Source organism: Sarcophilus harrisii, chromosome 3 (genome assembly GCF_902635505.1).
Source record: "Sarcophilus harrisii chromosome 3, mSarHar1.11, whole genome shotgun sequence".
Classification (NCBI taxonomy): Eukaryota; Metazoa; Chordata; class Mammalia; order Dasyuromorphia; family Dasyuridae; genus Sarcophilus; species Sarcophilus harrisii.
In genome coordinates this window covers 530,588,190-530,611,202 of record NC_045428.1, presented here as the reverse complement: position 1 = coordinate 530,611,202, position 23,013 = coordinate 530,588,190, and the positions used below count along the sequence as shown (strand labels likewise).

Sequence of the window (23,013 nt, the reverse complement as noted above, 5' to 3'; positions counted from 1 at the left end):
AACTCCGATAGCTCCCATCCTGCCTTTGGGCAACTATCCCCTCAGCCAGAGCATAATCTGTAGCTGCCTCTTCCTGTCACCCCCACAGGAGAGCCACACACTGGGGTCTTAGCATGCACTGAACGACTGAGAGAGTATACGGTAGAGTGCCGAAGAGTAAAGCATAAGAGCCAAATGGCTGCTGCAAATAAAAAAAAAAATTTTGTTCTGGTGACAGGAAAAAGAATGAACATTTCTAAGACTAACTGTGAATTACAAGTCTGCAGACTATTTCATGTGTGTTTATAATTCTGGTCCAGAAATAATATCAAGATTTACTTGGTGCCTGAAGGTTTGCAAAGTACTATGTGATCTCTTAGATTTTCAGAACATCCTGCCATTATCCCCATTCTACAGATAAGTAAATTGAGATTAGGAGAGATGAAGGATCTGTCCAGGGTCATGCATCTAAGGCAGGATTTGAGTCTCCTTGACTTCCGGTCCTTCCTTTTCTGTTATACTGCCTCGAGGCTCCCTGATATGTTCACAGGCCCCATCTAGGCATGGAGGTCTGCTGAACCACAGCTTGGCTGTCCCTTCCCCATCCCTGTCTGCATCCTAGAGACATCCCACATAGCATACTTTGGAGCTGTGGATGTCTGGGACAGTGCTCTGGGCCTGTTTGAATGGGATGAGGTTTGTCTTTCAATGCCCAACTACAAGACCAAATGCTAATGGAAGCCCTCCTTGACTCTCCCAATAGGCAACAACTTTCACCTTCCGGTTTCTAGAGCCCTTTCACACTCTGATGTAATGTGACTTTTTGCAGCTCTCTCTGTTGGTGCTTTGTTCTTGTACTTAAATGAGAGCTCCCCGAGGGCAGAGCCTTTATCTAAACTTCATGTCTGTATGTCGGTATTTTAGAAACGTTAGCTGAATAAAGGGCAACGTGCACACGGCTCACGACCAGGAGACACAAGCTGCATGTGGAACATATTTATTTCAGGAAGACCCAATGTGGATGAGAGCAGACTCCGAATCCCCGTCTGCCCTCGCCAGCCACGCAAGCCCCAGTCTCTTTGGTTCCTCACACACTCCCACCACTCAGCAATCTCTGGTCCCTCATGCTTTCCTTACACGCTCCTCAGACTCCCTCCATGCTCTCCTGCCCGCCACACTTTCTCCCATTCCTAGTGCAGGGAGCCTGAGCTGTAAATCCTGGTCCTCTTGCACCCAAACTCAGACCTTTCTCTCACCTGGTACCAGGGACAGCTCCGAGGTAGGCACCACTCAGCTCATCTGCTGGGGGAAGGGATGGGAGAGCTGTCTGGACAACTGGCCAGGCTGACTGACTTGATTTGGCTGATTCATTCCTGGTCCCCCCATCTAGGTGGGGTTTTCCTGCCAACTGAACTGGCCCAAGATTGCACTCGGAAGGCCTTCAGCTGCCCCATGAGTCCCGCCCCCCTGCACGGGGCCCCAGAAAGTTTAGGCTCTGGTACTGGCTGTGTGCACCCATGGCTAAGAGCAGGGCCCCTCTTTGCCTGTAAGACTGGTGGTACTAGTGGAAAGGGAAGAGAAACAGTATCAGGCATAAGCTGGGGTATCTCCCAATTTTCTCTCCCATCCCTCAGAGCCCCAGATGAGGACCACGGGGAGGATGGGACATCAGCTGGGGCCTTCCCTTGCAGGGCTCCATGGCAATGTGTGGGATGAGACTGGCTAAGACCCTCGCAGCAGCACCACTGCTCGGGGTGAAGGCTGAAACTTGGTCATCAATGTACTAGATGAATAAAGAATCAAAATAAATAAATCCAGAGTCTAGAAAGGATATAAATTAACTGTCCCTACTCTGGAACTGAGAGGACAGGGAAGGAAGGAGATTTCCAGAAGCAGCATCTTCTCCATCCCACTTCCCCTGTCTCTGGAGGGTTGGGTGCCATGAAGCATTCGACCAGACTTTATTGTTTTCTGGGGCGCGGTACAGCCTTGCTTAGGAGAGGGGTCGGGGCCAGGCCCATACCCAGCTAGAGTGTATAGGAAACTTTCTCGGGATGGAGGGGTGCCCGGATGTCCAGCTTGCGGCTCTTGCTATCCTTGTCTACAATCTCCAGCCGAAGCTTGGGTGGTCGCTTCTCTGGCTGGGGTGAGGGATGCTCAGGTGTCTTTAGGAGCTGCTTGTCAGAGTCTTCCACTGTGATTCTCAGGGTGCAGCCTCCTGGAAGCAGGTCCTGCTCATACGCAGCAGCCAGCTGGTTCACAACTCGGCGCTCCACCTGCAAAGGCATCCCATCATTCATACATCTCCATCTCTGGCCTGACCTCAGTCTAGGCATCTACCCTGGCCTGGATGTCTCACTGGTGCCTCAAGGACTCACACCTGAGGTTTATAAAGTGCTCCCCCTCCAGGGCTGGAAACTTCCCAGAAGCTCCGTCAGTGGATGAGGAGCCTTGTGTAGAACTAGGAAAGGCTGGAGCTGAGATCTCGATTAAGGTCCTCAAGACCTGCCATCCTTTCTGCTTTATCACAGTGTTCTTCAACAATGTTCTGGGAAGGGGACTCCAGACATTTAAGAGATATTCACAGACCCAGGAAGAGCTACAGGGAGCCAATCCTCCCCAGATAAGGGATGTTCCTTATGGGCTGAAGTTGACAAGTTTTCATCCCTATCCCATAGGAGATGGATCAAGAGTACTAACAGGATTCCAGTTCTTGGTTCTAGCATCCCCTTACATTGGTGGATCAGAGTCTTGGTCACTCATCTGACTTGGATGAACAGGGAGACATTAACTAAATCCTTCCATTAATATGGGCTCCTGGACCTTACCCTCTGTCCTGCCCTTGCTCCCTAAGGTCCAACACCATCTGCCTTATTGCCATGTTTCTTCAGATTCTGATTGGCAGATGTATCCAAGGTCCTCCTCAACCTTTGGCCATAGGCCTCAAGGACCAGGGAGTCCTTCCATTTGCCCTGCAGGTGAGTCCTTGTGTAAGCAATGAAAAAGCAGGATGGTCTTGCACCTTTTCTTTGTATCCCTGCACTCCATAAATTATCCAGGCTACTCTGTGCAGAATCATTTATGCCTCTGTGAACTTTTTAAAAAGGTCATTCTATTTTCTCCTTTTCAATTCAAGTTCTGCCCATTCTGCAAAGCCCATAACAGATACCACTTTAGTTGGTCATTACATAAATATTTATTAACTACTGATAATGTGGCAGGCACTATGCTAACTGCTGTGGAGGCAAAGAAAGGAAAAGACAATCCTTTGGATATCCTCAAGTAGTTTCCATTCTAAAGATGCAGACTATATGTAACTGAATATTACAAAATGGCAGGTTACACAAATGTGAAATATGTAAATGGCAGTTGGACCCCAGAGAGGAAGGTTCTGGCAGCTAGGATGGGGTTGGGGAAGGGATGATTTCCTTCTAGAACTGCCCTAATCCACAGTGAACTTTTCCTTCCTTGGCGCTCATACAGTTCACCCCCAATCTGATCATTCAGCTGTGCACAGGAACCTCTCCTCTGTGTTCCTGGGAGGGTACAGGTGGAGCCGGAAGAGAGAGGCCTCCCTGGGATCACTGTGCTTCTGGCAGCGGAGCCTCTGCAGCCACATTATGACTTCTGGTTTCAGAGAGGGGTCTCTCATCCTGAAAAGTTCTGACCCAGAGCTGCCAGCCCACAATCCACCAGGCCCAGACTGCTGTTCTTAACACGATTTCTGGATAACATCTGATTTTTTTTTTTTTTACTAGGGAGCAAGAAGGGATTTTATAAGGAATGACTTAGGAGGTTTATAATGAGCCTCAGCTTGAGGCACAAGCTTGAAGAGGCTTTCTAGCTTTTGATGAAAAGGAGAATCCCCGCCTGAGCTGGCCGTCTGCCTCCTCAGCCCTGCTGACCAAGTGGCAAAGTGCAGGGACATTCTCTGGGGCAGCCGGCACAAGGCAGAGGGTGGGAGCCATGGAGCTGAAGCAGTAAGGTCCCTGCACAAAGGTGCAGAGGCCGCGGCGAGGGCGGAACGCTGGGGGGCACGCAGGCAGGCCAGTCGGTCTGGGCAGGTGTGGGCTGCTGCTGGGCAAACAGTCCTGGGTATCAGGGGAGGGGGCCAAGAAACACCGATGGCTCTGCGCCTCAAACCTCACCTCATGTCGGATGGAACGGGCGCCATAATGAACATTGTAACCGTCAACCAATACGTCTGCCACCTCTCGGTCCCAAAGCAGTGTGATATCGTGCCTCTGCTTGGCCTACAAACACAAGGACAGACAGATGGAGCCCCACCAAGGGAACAGAGTTGACCCGAACCCTTCTCCTCCTAGATTTTCGTTCTTTGGAGTTGTTCACCAGGGTCTCATGTGCATCCAGATCTGTAGGCACCCTGAAAGTTTGAGTGACCTGAGAAGTGACCTTACAATTCTCAGAAGATCCCAGAAACAAGGGAAACATGGGCTAGGTAACCACTCTGTCTCTCTTATTCCCATCACCAGATTCTGACCCAAGACCGGCCTCCCCCAACAACCCCTCTCTTACTCTCTTTGCCCAGAAGGTCAGCTCCTTGTTGACCAGTTGGATAAGCTCCGAGTGACAAAAGGGAAGGAAATAGACAATCTCATTTATCCGGCCCAAAAACTCATCTCTTCGGAAATGAGCCTGGAAAGAGATGGGAGAGGTTAGCTTAGGTTGCAAGGAGGGGACCAGTCCAGGAGGTTCACCTGTGCTATTGTTTGATACCTTCAAGATTGGTCGAATCACATTCTCCTTAAAGTTTTTTGAGATGGTGATCTTGTCACTTAGCTGGACATCCCCTGTGAGAAAGAGAAGAAATTGTCTAGTCTCTACCCTTTAAGCAGGCCCAGAGATGCTCAGGGAAACAAAGGGCTAGAGTCTCCAATGGGCTTTGAGGACCTGAGAAGGTACTTCCTGAGTCCCTGGTAGGCAGGGAGGATGGGCAAAGCCCTCAGTTTTTGGGGGAGGGGACCATAGGATGTCATTCCTGATGTAGGAAGCTGATAATAGTCCTGCCCAAGATACTTCCTCGCACCTGTTCGTCACATCAGAGTGCTTACTCCGTGCTCCTGGAGCCCTTCGCAGAGATATACAATTCATTTGCCAACTGCCCTGGCCAATCTCTTACTCAATTCTGCCTCTCAATGATCACAGGCATCACTGAAGAAATGTTGGTGGCTGAATTGCACTTTTGTTTCTGTTGATTTTATTTATCCTTCCCGTCTCCCTTAAACCAGGGTCTCCCTGACAACAAGGGCCATGTCTCTTCTCCTCACCCCTTTTACATGGAAGTGTGTCACTCCTTTTGGACTGAGTGCCTGAACTAAACTACGGGCATTAGTAATCCTCAAGAATAACAATCTTCAAAGGGCCAACACTGGCCTTTTTCCAGGAGTTATTCTATTTGTGTCCTTCCATGGTGCCTAGAATAATGCTCTGCATGTATACAGCTGTTCTGCCCAAATACTTACTTAATTCTCTCATTTGTTTCTTGCCTAACAAGCCTCCTCTCGATTCTCAGGCTCTAGGGAAGGACCTAGGAAAGAAGCGATGGAGACTCTGCTCCCACTGCCCCCAGCCCTTACCAAGATTCTCAGCAAGTCTATTTCGGCTAAGCTCCAGGGCTTCTTGGCGTAGCTGCAAGGCATGCTGGGCGATCTCCTCACTGGCCACGTTGGATGTCATGATGAAGATGGCGTCCTTGCAGTCAATGGTCTTCCCTTTCCCATCTGTTAGGCGGCCCTGTGGCAGCAAGCCCCACCCCAAATGCCACAGGTTAGGGGGACCCTTCAAGTGGGCCAGGTGTTTATTCCTGACCCTTCACTGAGGCTTACTTTATGCCCCCCCCATATTCATCTTTGCCAGAAAGCTTTGTCAATCTATTTCCACTGGGCCAGGGTGACTGTAATCCCTTTAGAAACCCCACAGTCCTGATGGATAGATGCTGCCCCCCCCCCCCCCCCATTAGCAAGCATTAATTAAATGCCTACTATGTGCCAGGACTGTGGCTGCTCCTTGTCTCTCTACTCACACCTACTTAACTAGGTGAGGATCTGGAGTACTCTGGCAGATTAGAGGCTCCCCCAGGGCTGAAGTAGCCAGAACTAATTATAGGTACGAACTCCTGATGCAGAAATCAAAACACTGGCATTGGGCGTTCAGGTTATTATAGGATCACAGAAAATGACAGTAAAGCCCCATTATCCAGCAGTAACTTCAGGCACCAGGACCCCAGAAAGAAAACAAACCTATAGCTAACGGGGGTGAGCTGGGATGAATGGCAGAAGGGACAGCCCAACACGGGCCTGAGTGGGGAGACAGTGGAGGAGGGAGAGAGCACTAGCTCAGTCATTTGCATCTTCCGGTCCTGCCTTGTGGCCCTTCCCCCCCCCCCCCCCCCAAATCGGTCTTATTCAGGAAGACCTTTCTGCTTTCCCCAACACCTGGGCTGGGAGGGAGCTCTGCATCTCCCGAGTCCCTCTCAAGGCCTGTGACCCTCCCTCTCCAATGGCTCTTGCTATTCTCTGCCTAATAGTATGGTCATCCGACTGTTATCTCCCTTACTAGACAGTGAACACTCAGAGCAGGGGCTTATTCTTCTGTCTTCCCATCAGCATTTAGGATGGGCTGATGCTCTGATAAAATACTTATAGAATGAAAAAAAAAAAATCACATTATTGAAACATGAATTTTTAAAATTTAAAGTTCTACTACCTAAAGATTAAGATCCAGATATCTGGAAACATACCCAACTATCTAAAACCATCTATCTCTTTTCCCCCATATAACACTGTTCCTTCTTAGTCCCACAGGAAGAGAAACTTGCCTTTCCTGAGGCTGCCTGGGAAGGATAGGCCGGCTGGAACTCCATATTAGGAGGAGAAGCCATCCAAAGATGGAAGGCTGAATGAATTTGTGAGGTGGCACACAAGCCCTATTTTTTGCGCTCCTGCCCTGAGTCTATTTGGTTTCAATGATCATCTTTATGTAGATGACTTACAATTCTCTCTCCAGCTTTTGGCCTCACATTTCAAATTGTCCAAAGGCTATTTCCTGTGGGATGTCGCCCTATAACCGGTCAGACACAGAACTCATTTTGTTGCTACCCAAAACTCTCTCTCTTCCCATCTTATTGCCTATCTTAATGGTGCCACTGTCTTTTCCTCTGAGGCGAGAGGCGCTCTCTCTTTTCTCTTCTTCTACCCCCTTGCATACAGATCTCTGTAACCAGAGGCTGTCTCTCCTGAGAGGCAAAAAAAAATCTTAGCTGTCCATCCTCTCCTCTTCGGTACCATGGCAGTGCTCATTTAGGCCCTCACTTCTTTTCAACCAACTGATCAATCAACAAAGACTAAGTATGCTAAGCACTAGTGATACAGATTTAAATAATGGAATAATCCTAATTCTAAAGATGGAGATGAGGGCAAATACAAGCATATACAAATATATATAGAGAGACAGGAGCTAAGTACATAGGAGACTGGGAAGGAGGGCCTTGGAGTTGCACTCCTGCAGTGGAGGGATGGGAAGGAAATCAACCTAGCTATTTGTGGAAGGGGTATCTGAGTTGCACTCTGAAGGCAGAGGGCTTCTCCAAGGTGGAGGTAAGAACCAAGCTGGGCGTTCTTCTCATTTTGAAAGATTCCTCTGCTCTTTGTCCTCTTTCCAAAAACTGAGATCCTCTTGAAACTTAGATTTTAAGGAAGTATCCAGGCCAATGAGCTTTCCTGGCTCCCCCAGACTCAGGGGCTCCCCATTAAGTTGTTCTACCACAGAGAGGGGTTTTCCAGCTCCCTTTTGTGTGTAGTTTTCACCTATTAGAATATAAGTATCTTTTTGTTTCTCTAGTATTTCCAGTTCTTAGCCTAGGCATATAAGGAGCGCTTAATAAACTAATCTCACCATAGCATTCAAACTCCTTTCATCTTTCTCTGTTGGGGCAGTACAGAGCACAGTTCTCAGGCACTACCTGTGAGACCCTGGACAAGTCACTCGCTGTTCACCTCGATTCTTATTCTACCCAGAAAACCCCAGGTGGGGGTGGACATCTCCCTATTGAATGCTAGCTAACATACAAAGGAGGTCCAACTTGACTTCAGCTTTCCCTTTTGGTCTTATTTCTCATCACTCCACTTGGACTTCAGCAGCCTGTTGCCCGATGCTTTCCGTTCTTTGTGTATTCACATCAATGAGCCAAGCATTTACTTCTTCATGTCTTGATTGCAATCCCTCCTCATATCTCCTTGGAAATCCTTCCTTTAAGATCAAACTTGGCTGTTACCCACTCTGTGTCGCCTTCTTTTCCATGGCTGAGGTTGGTCTTGTTTATCTTACATTTCCTCAGAGATAATTTCTGGATCCCTTCTTCACTGCATCAAACGCCATCCTGCATTGTTCATCATGTTTCCTTTGCCTTGCTCCCAAGAAGACCATGAGCTCTCAGAGAGCAAGGGCTGCCTTTACCCTAGGGCCAAAACCTAATATCTGATACATGCTGGCAATAAGCAATGTTCTTGGATGGACTCACATTCACTTTGGAGTGCTTACATGGAGTCATTCTGGTCTTGGCCTGGCTGATGATTGGGGGGTTCTGAGACAAGGTCTTTGCCCTTTCTGATCTTGGATTTTTCCTTTGTAAAATTAAGGTATGGGGTTAGATGGTTAAATGTCCCTTCTAGCTCTAGGAGTCTCCTTACTTCTGACATTCTCTGTTCTATGGTCTAGTTCTAGGAGTAACATTTTTTGTTTTAAACAGTTCTTTTCATTGGCATCCTTGTCTGCTGACATTCTACTATGACACTTCACAGTAACCCTGGTAACCAGAGGGCAAGCTCTGCTGGGTTTTCTCAAGCGGCAGAGAAGCTCATTGGCCACAATAATTCTTGGCGGTAGCTACTAAGATGTAGAGGGTTTCCATCTGCACTGGTGGAGGGAATCCCCTCCCTGCCCCAGAATCATAGAATATCAAGGCATTTACAAACTATGCTTTATGTTTCCTTCCTGTGCTGATGTTCGCTGAGCTTAGGTGGAACACTCAACCTCTGTTCATAAGGGTTTCCCTGCCACCTGGATGGAACTTTCACAGGGAAGGGGGGGTGGAGAGGAGTTAGAGAAAGCCAGACACCGAGGTATCTAGATGCTGGTCTGCCCTTTTTCACTTTGGTGCAGGGAGAGTTCATGATACTTTGAAGCCCATGAAAAAGGAAATTCTGGGAAAATAAGGCTTCTCATTTGCACTGAAAAAGCACTGAGGCGCCAGGAGATCAGAGTTCCAGCCCTAGACTTGCCATTAACTTGCTATATGTTTTGTAGGAAGTCTTTTTCCCACCTTGGTGTGGAGCATTTTTCTCTCTCTGAAAAATAGTTGGACTCAATGGGCTTCTCTGGTGTCTTGCACAGGTTTTTAGGCATTCTGTTATCCATGTCCATAGGAAATGAAGAATCCAAGTCTGAGGAGTTCTGAAAATGGGCAGGCAGGGAGACAGTATGCTGTACAATATGCTGGAGTACTGGCCTTTGTGTCAGGATCCCACTATTGAAATATTGGCAATTTTCAGAAAATGTTGAATTTCACTTCTGAACATCATTCTAACTTACAGGGAAGATCTGATTGCTGATTCAAAAATGATAGTAGCTCAGCAAAGAAGCATTTACTCTAGCTTAGAATTCATGATAAAGAAGGCAAAGAAAGCTGGGATCACATGTACCTTAGATTTTTGGGTTCAGAGAAAGGGTAGAAAGAATCTTATGGTCTAAAATTCTACAAGCAGAGTAAGTCCAAAATGGACCAGAAGCTCTTGATAAAATTCTGAAAACAGAACCATTTTAAAGAGGAAAACTAAGGAGAAGCATCCAAAAGGCTGGTGTGGATGCACAGGGAACTCTCTGACAAATTGAGATTTCAAAAAGTCATGGACAGAAAATGGAAGCAAGGCCAGTTAATGAAGAATGAATACAAAATCTAGGTATGATCCCTATGCAAGATGAATTGAGGTTGGCAATGATAGTGATGGCAACAAAAGAGGCTTTTAAAAATTATGCTGGAGAGATCAGAAGACAACCAAAGAAGAGATAGGATCAATTCAAAGGGTGGGATAGACTATGAAAATGAAGAACTATATGACTCTTATTTTATTTAAGCTTTTTTGGCCAGAAAGAATAACAATAGTTAATAGGGAGGTAAAACCCCAAATAAGTGAGGTAATGAGAAAAGCATGTAATTTCCCTTGGTGCCATTAAGATCACCAGGTGTAAATGTACTCTATCTGAGGATCATTTACAAAGCACTTTACAAATATTTTTTCACTTGATCCTGAAAATCACTCTGTGAGCCAAGTACTAACAGGTATTTATTGCTATCTTTATTTTACAGATAAGAAAGAAAACTGGGGTCCAGAGAGGTAAAGTAATTTGGGGGTAGCTAGATGACTCAGTGAATAGAGAATCATCCCTGGAGTCAGGAGGAACTGAGTTTAGATCCTGCCTCAGACATTTACTGTGTGACCCTGGGCAAGGTCACTTAACCCTGATTGCCAGCTTCCACCCCATTTCCCCTTCAAAAAAGCAAAACCAAAAAACATTGAGTGCTTTGCCCCTGGTTGCAGCTAGGACTGACTCAAGCACTTAATTCCACTATTATTGGGGAGGTTTTTGAAACCTCCCCAATTGGGGAGTTTGAGGCTGTACTGCAGGAATGAAGGTGGCAAATACATCAGCTCGCAAAAAATGGAATAAGGGAAGCTGGTAAGCTTGACTCCAGCTTCTGGAATTAAAGGGATGGTCTGGAGCCTTTAGAAGAGAAAGGACCCCTCAGAGCCAGCAGGATTTCAGCAAGAGCAGACTGACATGCCACACTAAGCTTGCTCCTTTCCTTCTCTGGCAGTGCTGCTAGATTGGCACATGAGGGCATGTCACAGACACAGGAGTCCCATGTGTCAGCGCGGAGGGCCTGAGAGTCTCTCTCATGCCAGCCGTACAGGAAAGATGAGGTGAAAGGGTAGCTGGTAGATAAGGAACTTGATGATGACTAAGAAACTTAGAAAGGGGCTGGTCCCCACTTAAGAGGGAAGCCTCTAGTGAGGCAGCCCAGGGATGAGCTCAAGTATCTAAAAGCTGTCATGTGAAAGAGGACCAAGGAATCTTCTGTTTGATACAGGGCTAAAGTCACAGAGGAACAAATTTAAGTTAAGCATCAGGAGGATCTTCCTAACCTAAGAGCTTTCCAAAAGTCTGAAACAAGGCCTTAGGACATAGTGACCCCTCCCTGGAAGTCTTCTTCCAGAGACTGGACTCTGTTTTGTCAGAGATGTTATAGAGGGAAGTTCTAGATTCAACCACAGATTTCTCCCAACCTGAAGTCTGGCATAATGTCACCTCCTTGAGCCTCAGTTTCCTCATCTGTATAAGGGGGACAGTTACTTTTACATTCACTCATGTAAGGGATGCAGTGGAGAATGCACTTTGTCCACTCTACGGCACTATTAGAGTGCCGTAGAGGTAATTATGGTTGTCAATACTGACTGTGGCCACCCTTGAAAGGACTCTGTGTCTCCCAAGGGAAGGGAGCTATCTATGTGCCCCCAACTCTCTGCAGAATCCCCTTGCTTGCTCAGAAAGGTCATATCCCTCTGGCTCTAGCTGGAGCAATAACCAAGTAGCAATTTCATTTTAAGAGCTTGGGAGAGCGGCAGACAGAGCCCGCCACGGTGCCGAGCAGGGCGGGGGCGCAGGTGCCGTGTGACGGCTCCAAGGGGTGATGTTCGCCACTCCTAATGTTCCTGTAGCAGCTGACATGGGAACCTTTGCAAAGACTCATTTTCCTGGGCAATAAAAAAAACCACCCAAACAAACAGCTCGGGCCCCATCCGTCCCAGTCCCGGGGGCTGTCTGCCTATCCAGCCGAGGACACAAATCCTGGGTGGGGGCTGGCGATGAGCACTGAGGTTATTGGGCTGTCAAACCTACGCGGCAGGAATTGATTTCACATTGAGCTGCTGGGCGGTGATCTATGCAAGAAACAATTGTGATATTAATCCTTAAAGGGAAGGGGGGGGGGGGGGGTGTTTGAGGTCAGGGCAGGAAAAAGGTTCTTAGCAGCCCTGGGTCAGGCTATTTCGTGGCTAGGCCCATTTCTGCCTGACACTCCACCCCACAAAGAGAGACTTGAGGAAATGCTCGTATTTATATAGGACTTCACCATTACAAATGCTTTACATTTATTTTCTCCCTTGATGGTGCCGAAGATAAAAAGCAATGAATTTGGATTCAGGAGTCTTGGGTATGAATGCCAATTCAGCCATCCCAGTCTGTCAAAGGCTCATCTAATGACAGTTGGGAGGGACCTCAGAGGCTTCTGGTCTAACCTTTCCTGTTACAGCTGAGGAAACTGAGGCAGAGAAAGTAAGTGGCTGGCCCAAGTCACCCAGGTGGTCAGGGTCAGAGGCTGCATGTGAATCAGAGCCAATGCTCCTTACCCTGCCATCTCCCCCCCCCCCCCTCCCCCGAGGATGGCCTTGGTCACAGAGAGGGAGGGAGAATACTCAGAATTGTGTACAGGCCATGGGGGGCTTGCAAAACCAGGAGAATGGCCTGAGGGAGCTGCCAAGGCAGGCTGGGAGGAGTTCTATGTGTCCACACTAATTGTATTTCACACTAAGAACACTAATTGGCTAATTGTATTTCATCCACCAGCTGTAGGAGCAGCCTCTTCTTTGGCAGCTGTCTTTGCCCCAGTGCCCCCCTCTTTTCTCTGGAGAGCCAGAGAGGAGGCTGCAGGTGGACTCTCTCCCTGACCTGTGGCCTGGCCTCCTGGGGGAGGGGGGAAGGGGTGGACATCCCAGAGACATGGCTGGGAGAGTCTGAGTCCCAGGAGTCAGGCAGTGGGAGGCCAGCTGCAGCTTGTCTCCTGGGACAGCAGGAAGAGGATACACGATCTGGCCCAAATTCCCATTCTGCCACAAACTATTGTGACTGTCAGAGGGCCATTTCCCTTCTTTGAGCCTCTGTTTCACCCTTTGCAAAATAAAGACAACCATTTCTGTTGTCCCAAGAGGGGCTTAGAAAGAACTGACAAAGGCACAGAATATCAGATTAGGAAGGACCTAAGGACCACTGGGTCCAGAGTCGTGCTTGAACAGGAATCCCCTCTCGCACACTCCCAAGGAGAAATCATGGGGTTGGGGAGGCTCTCACTGCCAGGAGTGGCTCTGCCCATGATGGCAATGGCCTGGGGACCAGAAAGAATATTTTAACAAGCAGACTCATTAAATACCACAGATAATTGCAGGGTAAAATGAGGTACCACACTGTGGAAACAGTGTTGGACTTGGAGCCCAAGGACCTGAGTTCAAATTACAGGGATGCCCTTTATGAGCTCAGACCTGAGGCAAGGCACTTAACCAGTCTGAGTAGTTATTTCATCCTCTGTAAGACAGAGATCATAATTTCATCATCTTCCTCACAGGGTTGATACTGAGACAGCATTGTGCAAATTGCTAAGCACTATACAATTGTGAGTTAAGAGCAGATTCAAGACGCTCCTGAGAAATCCCCCCAGGACAGCAGAGCTGTTAGAGTTGCCTCTATTACTATAGAGAGGGAGGACCCCAACAGCCCTGGCAGCTCCACCACTGCACAGGGGCTGACACCTTAGCCCAAATGCTCCTTCTCACTTCTCATGTGTGTTAAATTTGGCCCAGTTGGCTCACAGAAAGTCAGGAGGTTAGGGCTAGAACCCAGGAATCTAGGATGGGGAGTATGGTTAGATAATCATGGTGGTAACAAAGCGCTACCTTAGGGTGGGCAAAAGCCGTAATACCTTTTCCAACCCATCCTCACACTATTTCTAAAGCTCAGGTCTGACCTTAAGGAGCTTCAGTGGCTCCCCATTCCCATGAGGAAAAGATACAGAACTCATTGGTTTGGCATTTAAATCCCTTCATAACAGGGGTCCCTGGCACAGCAGGCCCCCAAACCCTATTTATAATGAGGCGTAAGAATCATTTTGCCTTAAGAATCTGAGGCAGCTATTTCCATGTGGGGCACAGCAGGTGCAACCTTGGGGGGAGCTTTAATATGGTCTCAGTACATAATCTGGGTGGCTCCCTTGACTTCTCTAGACCTCAGTGTCTCCAAATGTTAAACGGAGATAACATGAAGTTGTCTTGTCTCCAACTTCAGGGATTCCTTCCCAAGACCTAAGAGAAGGTGCTTCACTTTAGGCTTCAACACTGGCCTGAGGCACCTGATCTGGGCTGACTCCGGGCCCTGCCATTAAGTCCTTCCTCCTTCCTGCCCCTGCCCTCCAACCCCCCTCCCCCCTTTCACCTCAGGTCTCACACCTCATCGAACAGCTGCAGCATGATGGTGAGGACGTCTGGATGCGCTTTGTCCACCTCATCGAAGAGCACCACGGCATTGGGGCACTGCTTCAGCTTTTTGGTCAGCTGGCCCCCTTCCTCGTGGCCAATGTAGCCTGGTGGGGAGCCGATGAACTTGGCCACCTGGCAGGGAGAGAAACCGGAGCAATCACTGCTGGGCACCATAGATAGCTTCAGATACTGTCCAAAGCAAAGGGGAAAGGGCCCAACAGGGTCCAACCCAGAAGGTCACTAACAGAAATGAGCGCCCAGCAAATCTCTCTCCCTTCCCCTCCTGACAGGAGCTGAGTGGTCAGGAATGCGGCTCCCTTCCAGATCCTAGTCTTGTCTGCTCCCTCCCAGTATGACTGGGTTGTTTAGCTACTAAGTTATAGGGTGAACTTCAGGTTTGTGGCTGTTTGGAATTAATTTGATGCTTCCGACTCTGCTCCCCTTCCTGTCTGATGCCCCATGCTGCTTCCCTGGTCGGGTCCATACTCACCTCATGTCTCTCCTGGAACTCTGACATGTCCAGCCGAATGAAGCCCTGCACCCAAACCAGAGAACACACAGAGGCGTCAGGCAGACATGGCACAAGAGGTGTTTCCTCAATGCTCCGCCTTCTATTTGACACCCACTCCCCTTAAAGAATGGATTTGACATCAAGAGACCTGGGCAATCCTGGGCAAATCCACCAACTATTCTGAACTTCAATTTTCTCTGCAAAATGAGGAGAATAACTCTGGAGATTGGCTTCCCAGTGTTGCTGGGCAGAGTGTTTTATAAACACCAAAGCACCGCTTCCAGTGGCTGCATGGCCAAGAAATCCCTTCACCAGACCCTCCCATGGCTCATTCTGCCCCTCATCCACTGGAGGGAATCACTGGGCCCAGATGTTCAGGGGCAGGAGGCTAAAGGAGGAGAGTCAGCTGGGGCTGAGAGTCTGAATGCCCGGCTTCCAGTCCTGATTCAGTCACCAGTCTCTGTATGACCCTGGTCAAGTCACTTCTTCCCTGAGACTCAGTTTCTTTAAAATGAAAACATTGAGCTAAGGAAGATTTTAGGTCTCTTTATGCTTTATAACCTAAACCTAGTAGAGTAGAAAGAGCCCTTATAGCTTCCTTATCTATAAGGCACTGGACAAAGTGACCTGCCTCTAATTCTAAAACTCCGATCCTATTCCTCTTGCCCCAGGATTACTGGACACCAATGGAGAAAGTCATCAAAAAGTCATGTATTGCAAATCTGTGGTAAATGATCATAGCTGGGTTCCAACTGCTGCTCACCAATCCAGACTTACCTGATCAGTTAAGTGCACAGTGGATAGAAAGCTGGGACTGGAGTCAGATAGAACTGAGTAAAATTCATTCTCAGATACTACTAGCTGTATGACCTTAAGCAAGTCACTTAACCCTGTCTGCCTCAGTCTGTCATTTGTAAAATGAGCTGGAGAAAGAAATGACAAACCACTTCAGTATCTTGGTCAAGAAAGCCTCGGGGCTGGGGAGTGGGTCACGAAGGGTCAGACTGAACAACAACAGTCACACATCTAAAATGCTTTAGCACTTTTTTGTTGCTCAGATTCTGGCTTAGCCCCCACTCATTTCTCTCTCCCCTACAGACTACTTTCCAGCCCCAAAGGACAAAGCACAATCTGCTGGCAGATGCCCTGCATTTTAGTTTTTGCTCGGGTCAATCCCTCTATCTGGCCACATCCTCCCTTTGGTATTTCTGGTTCTCTCAGAAAGCCCAAATTAAATGCTACTTCTCCTTGGGAGTCTTGCTTTGATTTTCTCAGAAGGCTTCAGTTATCTCACATCGAAAATAGGAAGGTGGGGAAAGGGGCAGGGATAGATGGGGCCTTTAAAGAAAGATCTGCATTCCCATTTCACTGCTTGCTCAGCTCAGTGGTCAGATTTTCTAGAACAGCACAACAGTAAATGTTTGTGTAGAGGTTAAGGGACGTGAGTTCCTTTGGAGCAGAATCAGATGTTGGCTGGGAGAGGAGGCAGCAGTTGATCTGCCTGGGATTCACAAGACGTGGGTTTTAATGTTCTTTCCAAGTGCCTTAAAGAGAAGCACAGACTCTCATGGCTGGAGCATCTGACTCATGTTCTACTCAAAGCATGAATCCTCTCTATTTACTCCTTACACACATCATCTAGCTTCTTCTTGAAACTTAGAAAAATAAGGAACTCACTACCACCTTCTTCTTTGAGACAGCTTTCATTTACTTAGGAGATGCTTCCTAACAGTGAATATTAATTAACCTGCTATGAGTCCCCTGCCTGTTCCTTATTCTGGCCTTTTAGGTCGTCCTCTTCCACTGGGTAACCCTTGCAATGTTTGAGCATGACTATCATGACCTTTTCTTCTTTTATTCTCCAGGTGAAATTATCTCCAGTTCTTTTCACAGATCTTCACTGACTGGGCCTCCAGACACCTCATCCTGTTTCCTTTTCTCCTGGATCTGTTCCAGGTGGACCCTGGAGAATAATTAACTCTTAGCTAAGACACATCAGGGAACAGAGTCACCTCAGACATGGAAGAAGGCCTTTTGCATACATGTGCTATAGAAATCCCGGGCCCTGATATTAGGATTATTGTCTCAAGTCTCCTCAATATGGCAGCAGGACTGTTTTTCTTAGCAGAGGTATCATTGCGATTTAAAGACAAACAGTAAATGGGGATGGAAATAATCTCCCCTCAATGTGGGCAAGCCATGTGCTTTCCCCATCTTTGAAAGAACAAAATCCTGGAGAAATGTACTTGGCCAAAAAGGTCACACTTGGAATAATTGGGAAAAGCTGTTACTTGGGTCCTAGTCCTTTTGACTTTCAATTCAAGACTTTATCAAAGGAGAGAAAGTCACTTGGAAGAATGGAGAATGGAGAGTGTTGCTTATACTAATAGCTAGAACTTATAACATTTGCAAAGTGCTTTATATATATTAATAAAAAGACATCTATTAGGGACCTACTATACTATGTCAGATTCTATATTACTTGATCTGATAGAGCAACCAGGGAAGAGGTAGGTATGAATAATATTCCCATTTTACATACCAGGAAACTGAGGCAGACAGTACTGAAATAGCTTGCGTGGTAAGTGTGTAGGATAGGGTTCAAACTCAGGTCTCTGTGATCCCAGGCTCTATCCCCTGTGACCTCATGGCTTCTGTCGTGCACAGGGGAATCAGAGTATTTTGAGCCTCAGTCGGTGGGTCTTGGTTCTGAGTTGCCTGTCCAGTACTAATATAGTCTACGCTACATAGGTATTGGACTCTGAAAACCTCACACGTGGGAGTTTGCAGGATTCAGTAGGGGAAGGGGCCAGGAAGACCAAGAATCCTTTTCAGATGAGGAATGAGGTCCAGAGTTGCAGAATAACTTGGCCAAAGTCACCTAGCTAATCAAGCAGTGGCAGGATTGGAATCCAGGGGCTTTGGCTCTTCAGTGCTCTTCTTCAGAGGGATGTCAGCTCTTATCAATGTCATCATCATCACCCTCACCATTCCTGAAGATCTAAGATCCCTCAGGCTCCAGTGACCACTGGAAAAACTGTTCTCTTATACGCGTGCCATGTGACCAGATTTCTGTGATAGCCAATAACTCAATGTAATGCATTTGGTTTGTGTTATTTTGAATTTATACTAGTCCTAAGAGTCTTAAAAATTAATAATAAGACAAGGCCAGCTCTGCCAGTCCTCTGGTCCTCCTGTGGACAATACTGTGAAATGGGGTCAATTTTGCTATAAGGTTAAAACTGACGTTTGATGTGGGACTGTTGTAAGAAAAAGATGAAGTAAAAGTCACTGGTCCTCGGTTCCAGCTAGGGCTGTCACTGATGTAGCCATAGCATGTGACTCCAGTGAGTGACTTTTATCTCTCTGGACCTCAGTTTCCCCATCTGTAAAGTAGAGCTAACAGCACATATTCAACATACTTCATAGGACTGTATCAATCATGTTATGATTATTCTCTGGGGAAGGTATGATGCAGAGAGAAGCGACTGGACTTCTTTTCATGATACCCAAAACAAGGGCTTGATTCAGCTGCCTATAGAAACATTCTAATAAGGAAAATCCTTTTACCCAATGAGTATGCTAACAAACCCTCCTCTGTGTCAGCAAATCTGTAGCTATTTTGATTTTCAATGCTGCACGTATGAAGACAGACCAGATAAGATTATAATTTGTAATTAAATATTAACCTCTCTGACAGTATTAAAATGAAACGAGCAAGAATCCTTCACTCCTAATCAGTCAGGTTCCTGCCTCTAACTGCATCTCTCCTAATAGTCTGTTTAGTTTATGACCCTTTCCCGAGTGCTAATTGTCAGAATTGCTGCCAACCTGATTAATTGTCTTTCAGCAAGCTATCTGTGCGGACTATCATATTAACATGACACATAGTGCCCGCTGCCACGTGGTCTGCTCTGGGATTTGCTGAGGTGGGGAGAACTGAAGAGCAGGGGGCCTGGAGAGGAGAGCGTGCTGGGAGTAGGGTTCTGTGCTGGGATTAGTTCTTCTGGGAAAGAGGACTGACAGGTCAGTTACTGAGGGAATCAATGCCTAGAAGGCCATTGGGGATGAGGTGCATGAGGTACTGTGGCCACAGAAGCAAAATGTGGGTCCTGAATTGGGATGGCTGAAGGCAGTAAGGAAAAGTGATGAACAGAATGCTGGATTTGAAGTAGGTGACCCAGCTCTGGAATGTATGAGCTATGTAATTGTGGCTTCATCTTTTTGATCAGTCTGCTCATCTGTAAAACAGGGATACTGTTATACTTGTGCTACCTGTCTCACAGAGTTGTTAGGAAAATTAAGTCATTTGAAAAAGAGAGACAAGGGCTTGATACAGGTGCTAGGCCATGAATAGCACAAAGCCTCTGGTGGAGCTGGTGAAAACCTCAGAAGAAATCCAATTCAAGCTGTGCTGATGCTGAGCTTTTTGTGGTGACAAAGAACTGGAGATTAATTAAAATTTGGGAATGTAAAGTTTGGTGCTACTGTCCTGTAAGAAATGATGAAAGGGATGGTTTAAAAAAAAAACCTGGGAAACCACGTAAACATATGTGGAGGAAAGTGAACAGAACCAGGAGAACTTTTTTTTTTCCATTAAAAACACCACTGTAATGACAAATAACTTTGGAAGACTTAAGAACCCTGACCAACACACTGCCCATCCATGATTCTAGAGGATTAACAAAGAACCATGAAACCTACCTCCTGAAAAGAGAAGCAATGGGTCAAAGGTGCAGTCTGAGACTTGTATTGTTTGGATACAGCCAATGACAGAAACATTTCGCTTGACTACTGCACATTTGTTTTGGATAAGGGTTTTGCTTTTTTTTTTTTTTTTCAATGGAAGAGGGAGTGGTGATGAGAGGGAGAGAAAAAGATTTTGTTGATTAAAAACAATAAAATTAAATAAAAAATGCTGGGGATAGAAATACAAAGAAATTCAAAGAAATTATGAGACAATTAAAAAATAAGCAATTGGTCAGCCAGTCTCCACTTAAATGCCTCCAGCAATGAAAAATTAACTGATTCTTATTTAGCAGAAAAGCAAGTATCCTAATACCACTAGGAAGACAGGGTCCTGAACAACAGCTTAAGTCCTACCATAGTTTCCATGTAGAATAAGGTAGGAACACAAAGTCCCTGGGTATTGTCCAGGTTAGGGCTAAAGGAGGGAAGATGTTAGAGGAGTATCAGAGAAACAGGTTGGATTGCTTTGATAGAAACATTCCTAAGGGGACCCTAATGACAGTACTTCCTGATATTACTCCTCTGAATGAAAAACATTTCCTGTAGGACTAGAAAGTCAATTCAAAAAACATTTACTGAGAACTATCTTTGTGCAGAGCCTTATGCTTGAGTTAATAGAGCTAACAGAATTTTGAGTTATAAGGGACCTCAAGGAGGTCATTGAGTCCAAATTCTATCTGAACTGGAATCCCCGCAATAAATAGCCAACCAGTCAAAGCCTAAACACTTCCTGTGATGAGCAATTCATGACCCCAACTGGAAGACAAGAATGGAAAAGACCTAATCCTCGCCCTCACCTGGTTCACAGTCCAATAAAGGGCTAAGATACATACATGGATGACTACAACGCATGGCAGAATGTGATAAGACAGAAAGACGACTTTTGCTGAGACAGAGGAAGAAGGAATCATTTCCAGCTTGGGGATCAGAGAGGGTTTCATGGAGAGAATGGCAACAAAATGGACCTGGAAGGATAGGCAGGCTTCTGTAGATGATAGACAGGAGAGAAAAAAGGAGGACAGCAGAGAAAAGAATGTACAAAGATTTGGAGATGGAAATGGATGGAAATTATTTGGAGAACATCAAGTTGTCTACTTTGGCTGAAGGGAGGATACAAGGCCAGAGACAGGTTGGGCCAGACAATGGAGGGTCTTGAATAATGGACTAAAGGGTGTGGACATTCATCTACTGTAGACTCTAGGAAGTTTTGGAAGATTCTTGAGAAAGGCATGATGAGAACTGGGATACGAGAACAGAATTCAGTTCTAGCACTCAGGAAAGACGGTGGGAGACATATTATAGGTATGGAGGCCACTGAAGAAAGGTAGCTTTTTTTGCATGAGGGCTGAAGGCCTGGTTTATATAGGTCTGTAGAGATGGGAGAAATTCTACTAAGTTTGAAAAGCAGAGAAGCAAGGAGATAATTTAGCAAATCAGACTGTTTTCTGGAAGAAGTAGTCACCAATGAGCTGGTAGCAGGAGATTGAAGTGAAAAATGGAATCCCTCCAAATTTCATATAGAGCATTAATGATTTTAAGACAGATTCTTAGACAAAATCTTATGATTATGACATCCCTATTAATATGCAGTGGCTTAGTTAACCTTTCAGCCACTTTACAAAATTTCTATGTTGGAAAGGACTCCAGAGGGTCCCTAGTAAAAATCTTACCTACATAGAAAGAAAGCCCTGAGGGCACAACACTGCTGAGAAATAGTTATCATGTCTCCAACCAAAGACCTTCAGAGCCCTGCTAGTTCAAGCCATTCTTTCCCAGCTTCTGTTCCCTGTTCTGTCCTCTAGGGCCAACAAGTCTAGTCTCTCTTCCACATGACAGACCTTCAGCTACTGTGCTCTATGTTCCCAGGTCACACTGAGTTTGCAGTCCATTCAGGCTCTGGATCTTTTCCCATCTGTTTGCTCAGTGACATTTTCCCATCGAGGATCTCATCTGAACCTCACAACTGTCTCTAGAAGTTAGCAGTGTAGGGACTATGCCCCCATTTTACAGATGAGGAATCACAGAATCCGAGAGAGAGGAAGGGACATGGTCGTCTAGAAAACTGAATCTGAGAGGCTGAGTAATTTGTTCAAGGCTGAATGGCAAATCAGTGACTAAGATGGTACCAGAAACTCCATAGGCAAACATTCCCTGAGACTCCTTCTTCAGAGATCCATGGGGACACGGCTGCTGAGGCAATGGATGGAAAATCCTTGAGGCAGCAAAATAACCCATTGCAGAGGCAGATGCTTTAGCCCTGCCCTCAGGGGCTTGCCCCTCTTACCTTCTTGCCATCCTTGTGCATGTACTTGGCTGTTTGTTTGGCCAGCTCCGTTTTCCCTGGTAGAGAGAGGAAAGGAGAGAGGTCATTTCTTTTCAATTAGCTTTCATTTCTTAATTCTAAAACCTCAATGCTGAGGCTGTGAAGATGAATAACACACAGCCCCTGCTCTCAAAGAGTTTACTAGATAGTAAGGAATAAGACACAAGTGGATGTAAGTAACTATATACTTGGTTAGATCCTAAGAACACAGATCACAGAAGAGAATGGAACAAGAGACTGGAGGCAAGAGATGTCCCTCAGAGTGAGGTGGAGAAGGGCTCAGGAAAGGCTTTCATGAAGAAATAGGATGTGAGCTGGATCATGATGTAAGTAAAGGATTTCAAAAGGCAGACAGGGGAGGCAAGGAGACAAAATATACCTGCCATTTTGCAGAGGATGAAAACAGCAAATGTTAAGTTTTGGAGATAAGACATGACAAAAATGCGCATGGTTTGACTAGAGCACAGGAAAGCTAATATAGTGAGATAGGGCTAGAGAGATGGATTAGCGTCATACTGGAGCTGACCTTTATCATATAGGAAATGGAGGCCACTGAAGGTTTCTGAGAAAGGGAGTGATATAACTATACTTTCACATGAGAAAAATTATTCTGGAGTTATGTCGATTAACTGAAAAAGGGAGAGACTGAAGGCTAGGTGATCCAGCCTGTATGTTACTAGGCTTGGGGCAGAAGAGAGGTAATGGACCATTGTTTGCTACCTGTGCCTTTCTAATGAGAAATCAAATTCAGGGCCTGGCAGCAGCCCAGATTTCTGATGGGGATTTCACCCCTTAGAAATGAAGTCTTTCCTAATCCTTCAAGTGCCACTTACTCCAGGAGAACTCCATATGAACTTCTCCAATTTTTCTTCTCTGCATACCTACTGGACAGTAAATTGTAGTATGCTTCCTCATATCTGGGGGTGTTTTGAGGCTTGCTCTCCCAGCCTTAACTACGCTAGGTGAGGGCACAGATCTCTTTCCTTTCTCCTTTCCCAATCTTGGGATCTGATGTTTGTCAGTGATCCCTGAAACTATAATGCAATGAATGAAATTATACCACTATATTC

At 46.3% G+C, this 23,013-nt stretch overlaps 1 protein-coding gene across 4 annotated transcripts in view; it reads right to left on the bottom strand.

Moving 5' to 3' along the window:
- Positions 1-1,923: 1,923 nt before the first annotated feature.
- Positions 1,924-23,013, bottom strand: part of CLPB (caseinolytic mitochondrial matrix peptidase chaperone subunit B) — a 176,184-nt gene continuing 155,094 nt past the window's right edge. For all 4 annotated transcript variants that reach the window (XM_031962000.1, XM_031961997.1, XM_031961998.1 and 1 more), the window contains 8 exons: positions 21,905-21,960; positions 14,851-14,895; positions 14,331-14,492; positions 5,577-5,733; positions 4,717-4,790; positions 4,516-4,635; positions 4,128-4,232; positions 1,924-2,255 (listed from right to left, as the gene is read on the bottom strand). In XM_031962000.1, coding sequence (XP_031817860.1) covers positions 2,007-2,255; positions 4,128-4,232; positions 4,516-4,635; positions 4,717-4,790; positions 5,577-5,733; positions 14,331-14,492; positions 14,851-14,895; positions 21,905-21,960 — 968 coding nt within the window. In that variant the 3' untranslated portion in view covers positions 1,924-2,006. The remainder of the gene's footprint in view (positions 2,256-4,127; positions 4,233-4,515; positions 4,636-4,716; positions 4,791-5,576; positions 5,734-14,330; positions 14,493-14,850; positions 14,896-21,904; positions 21,961-23,013) is intronic.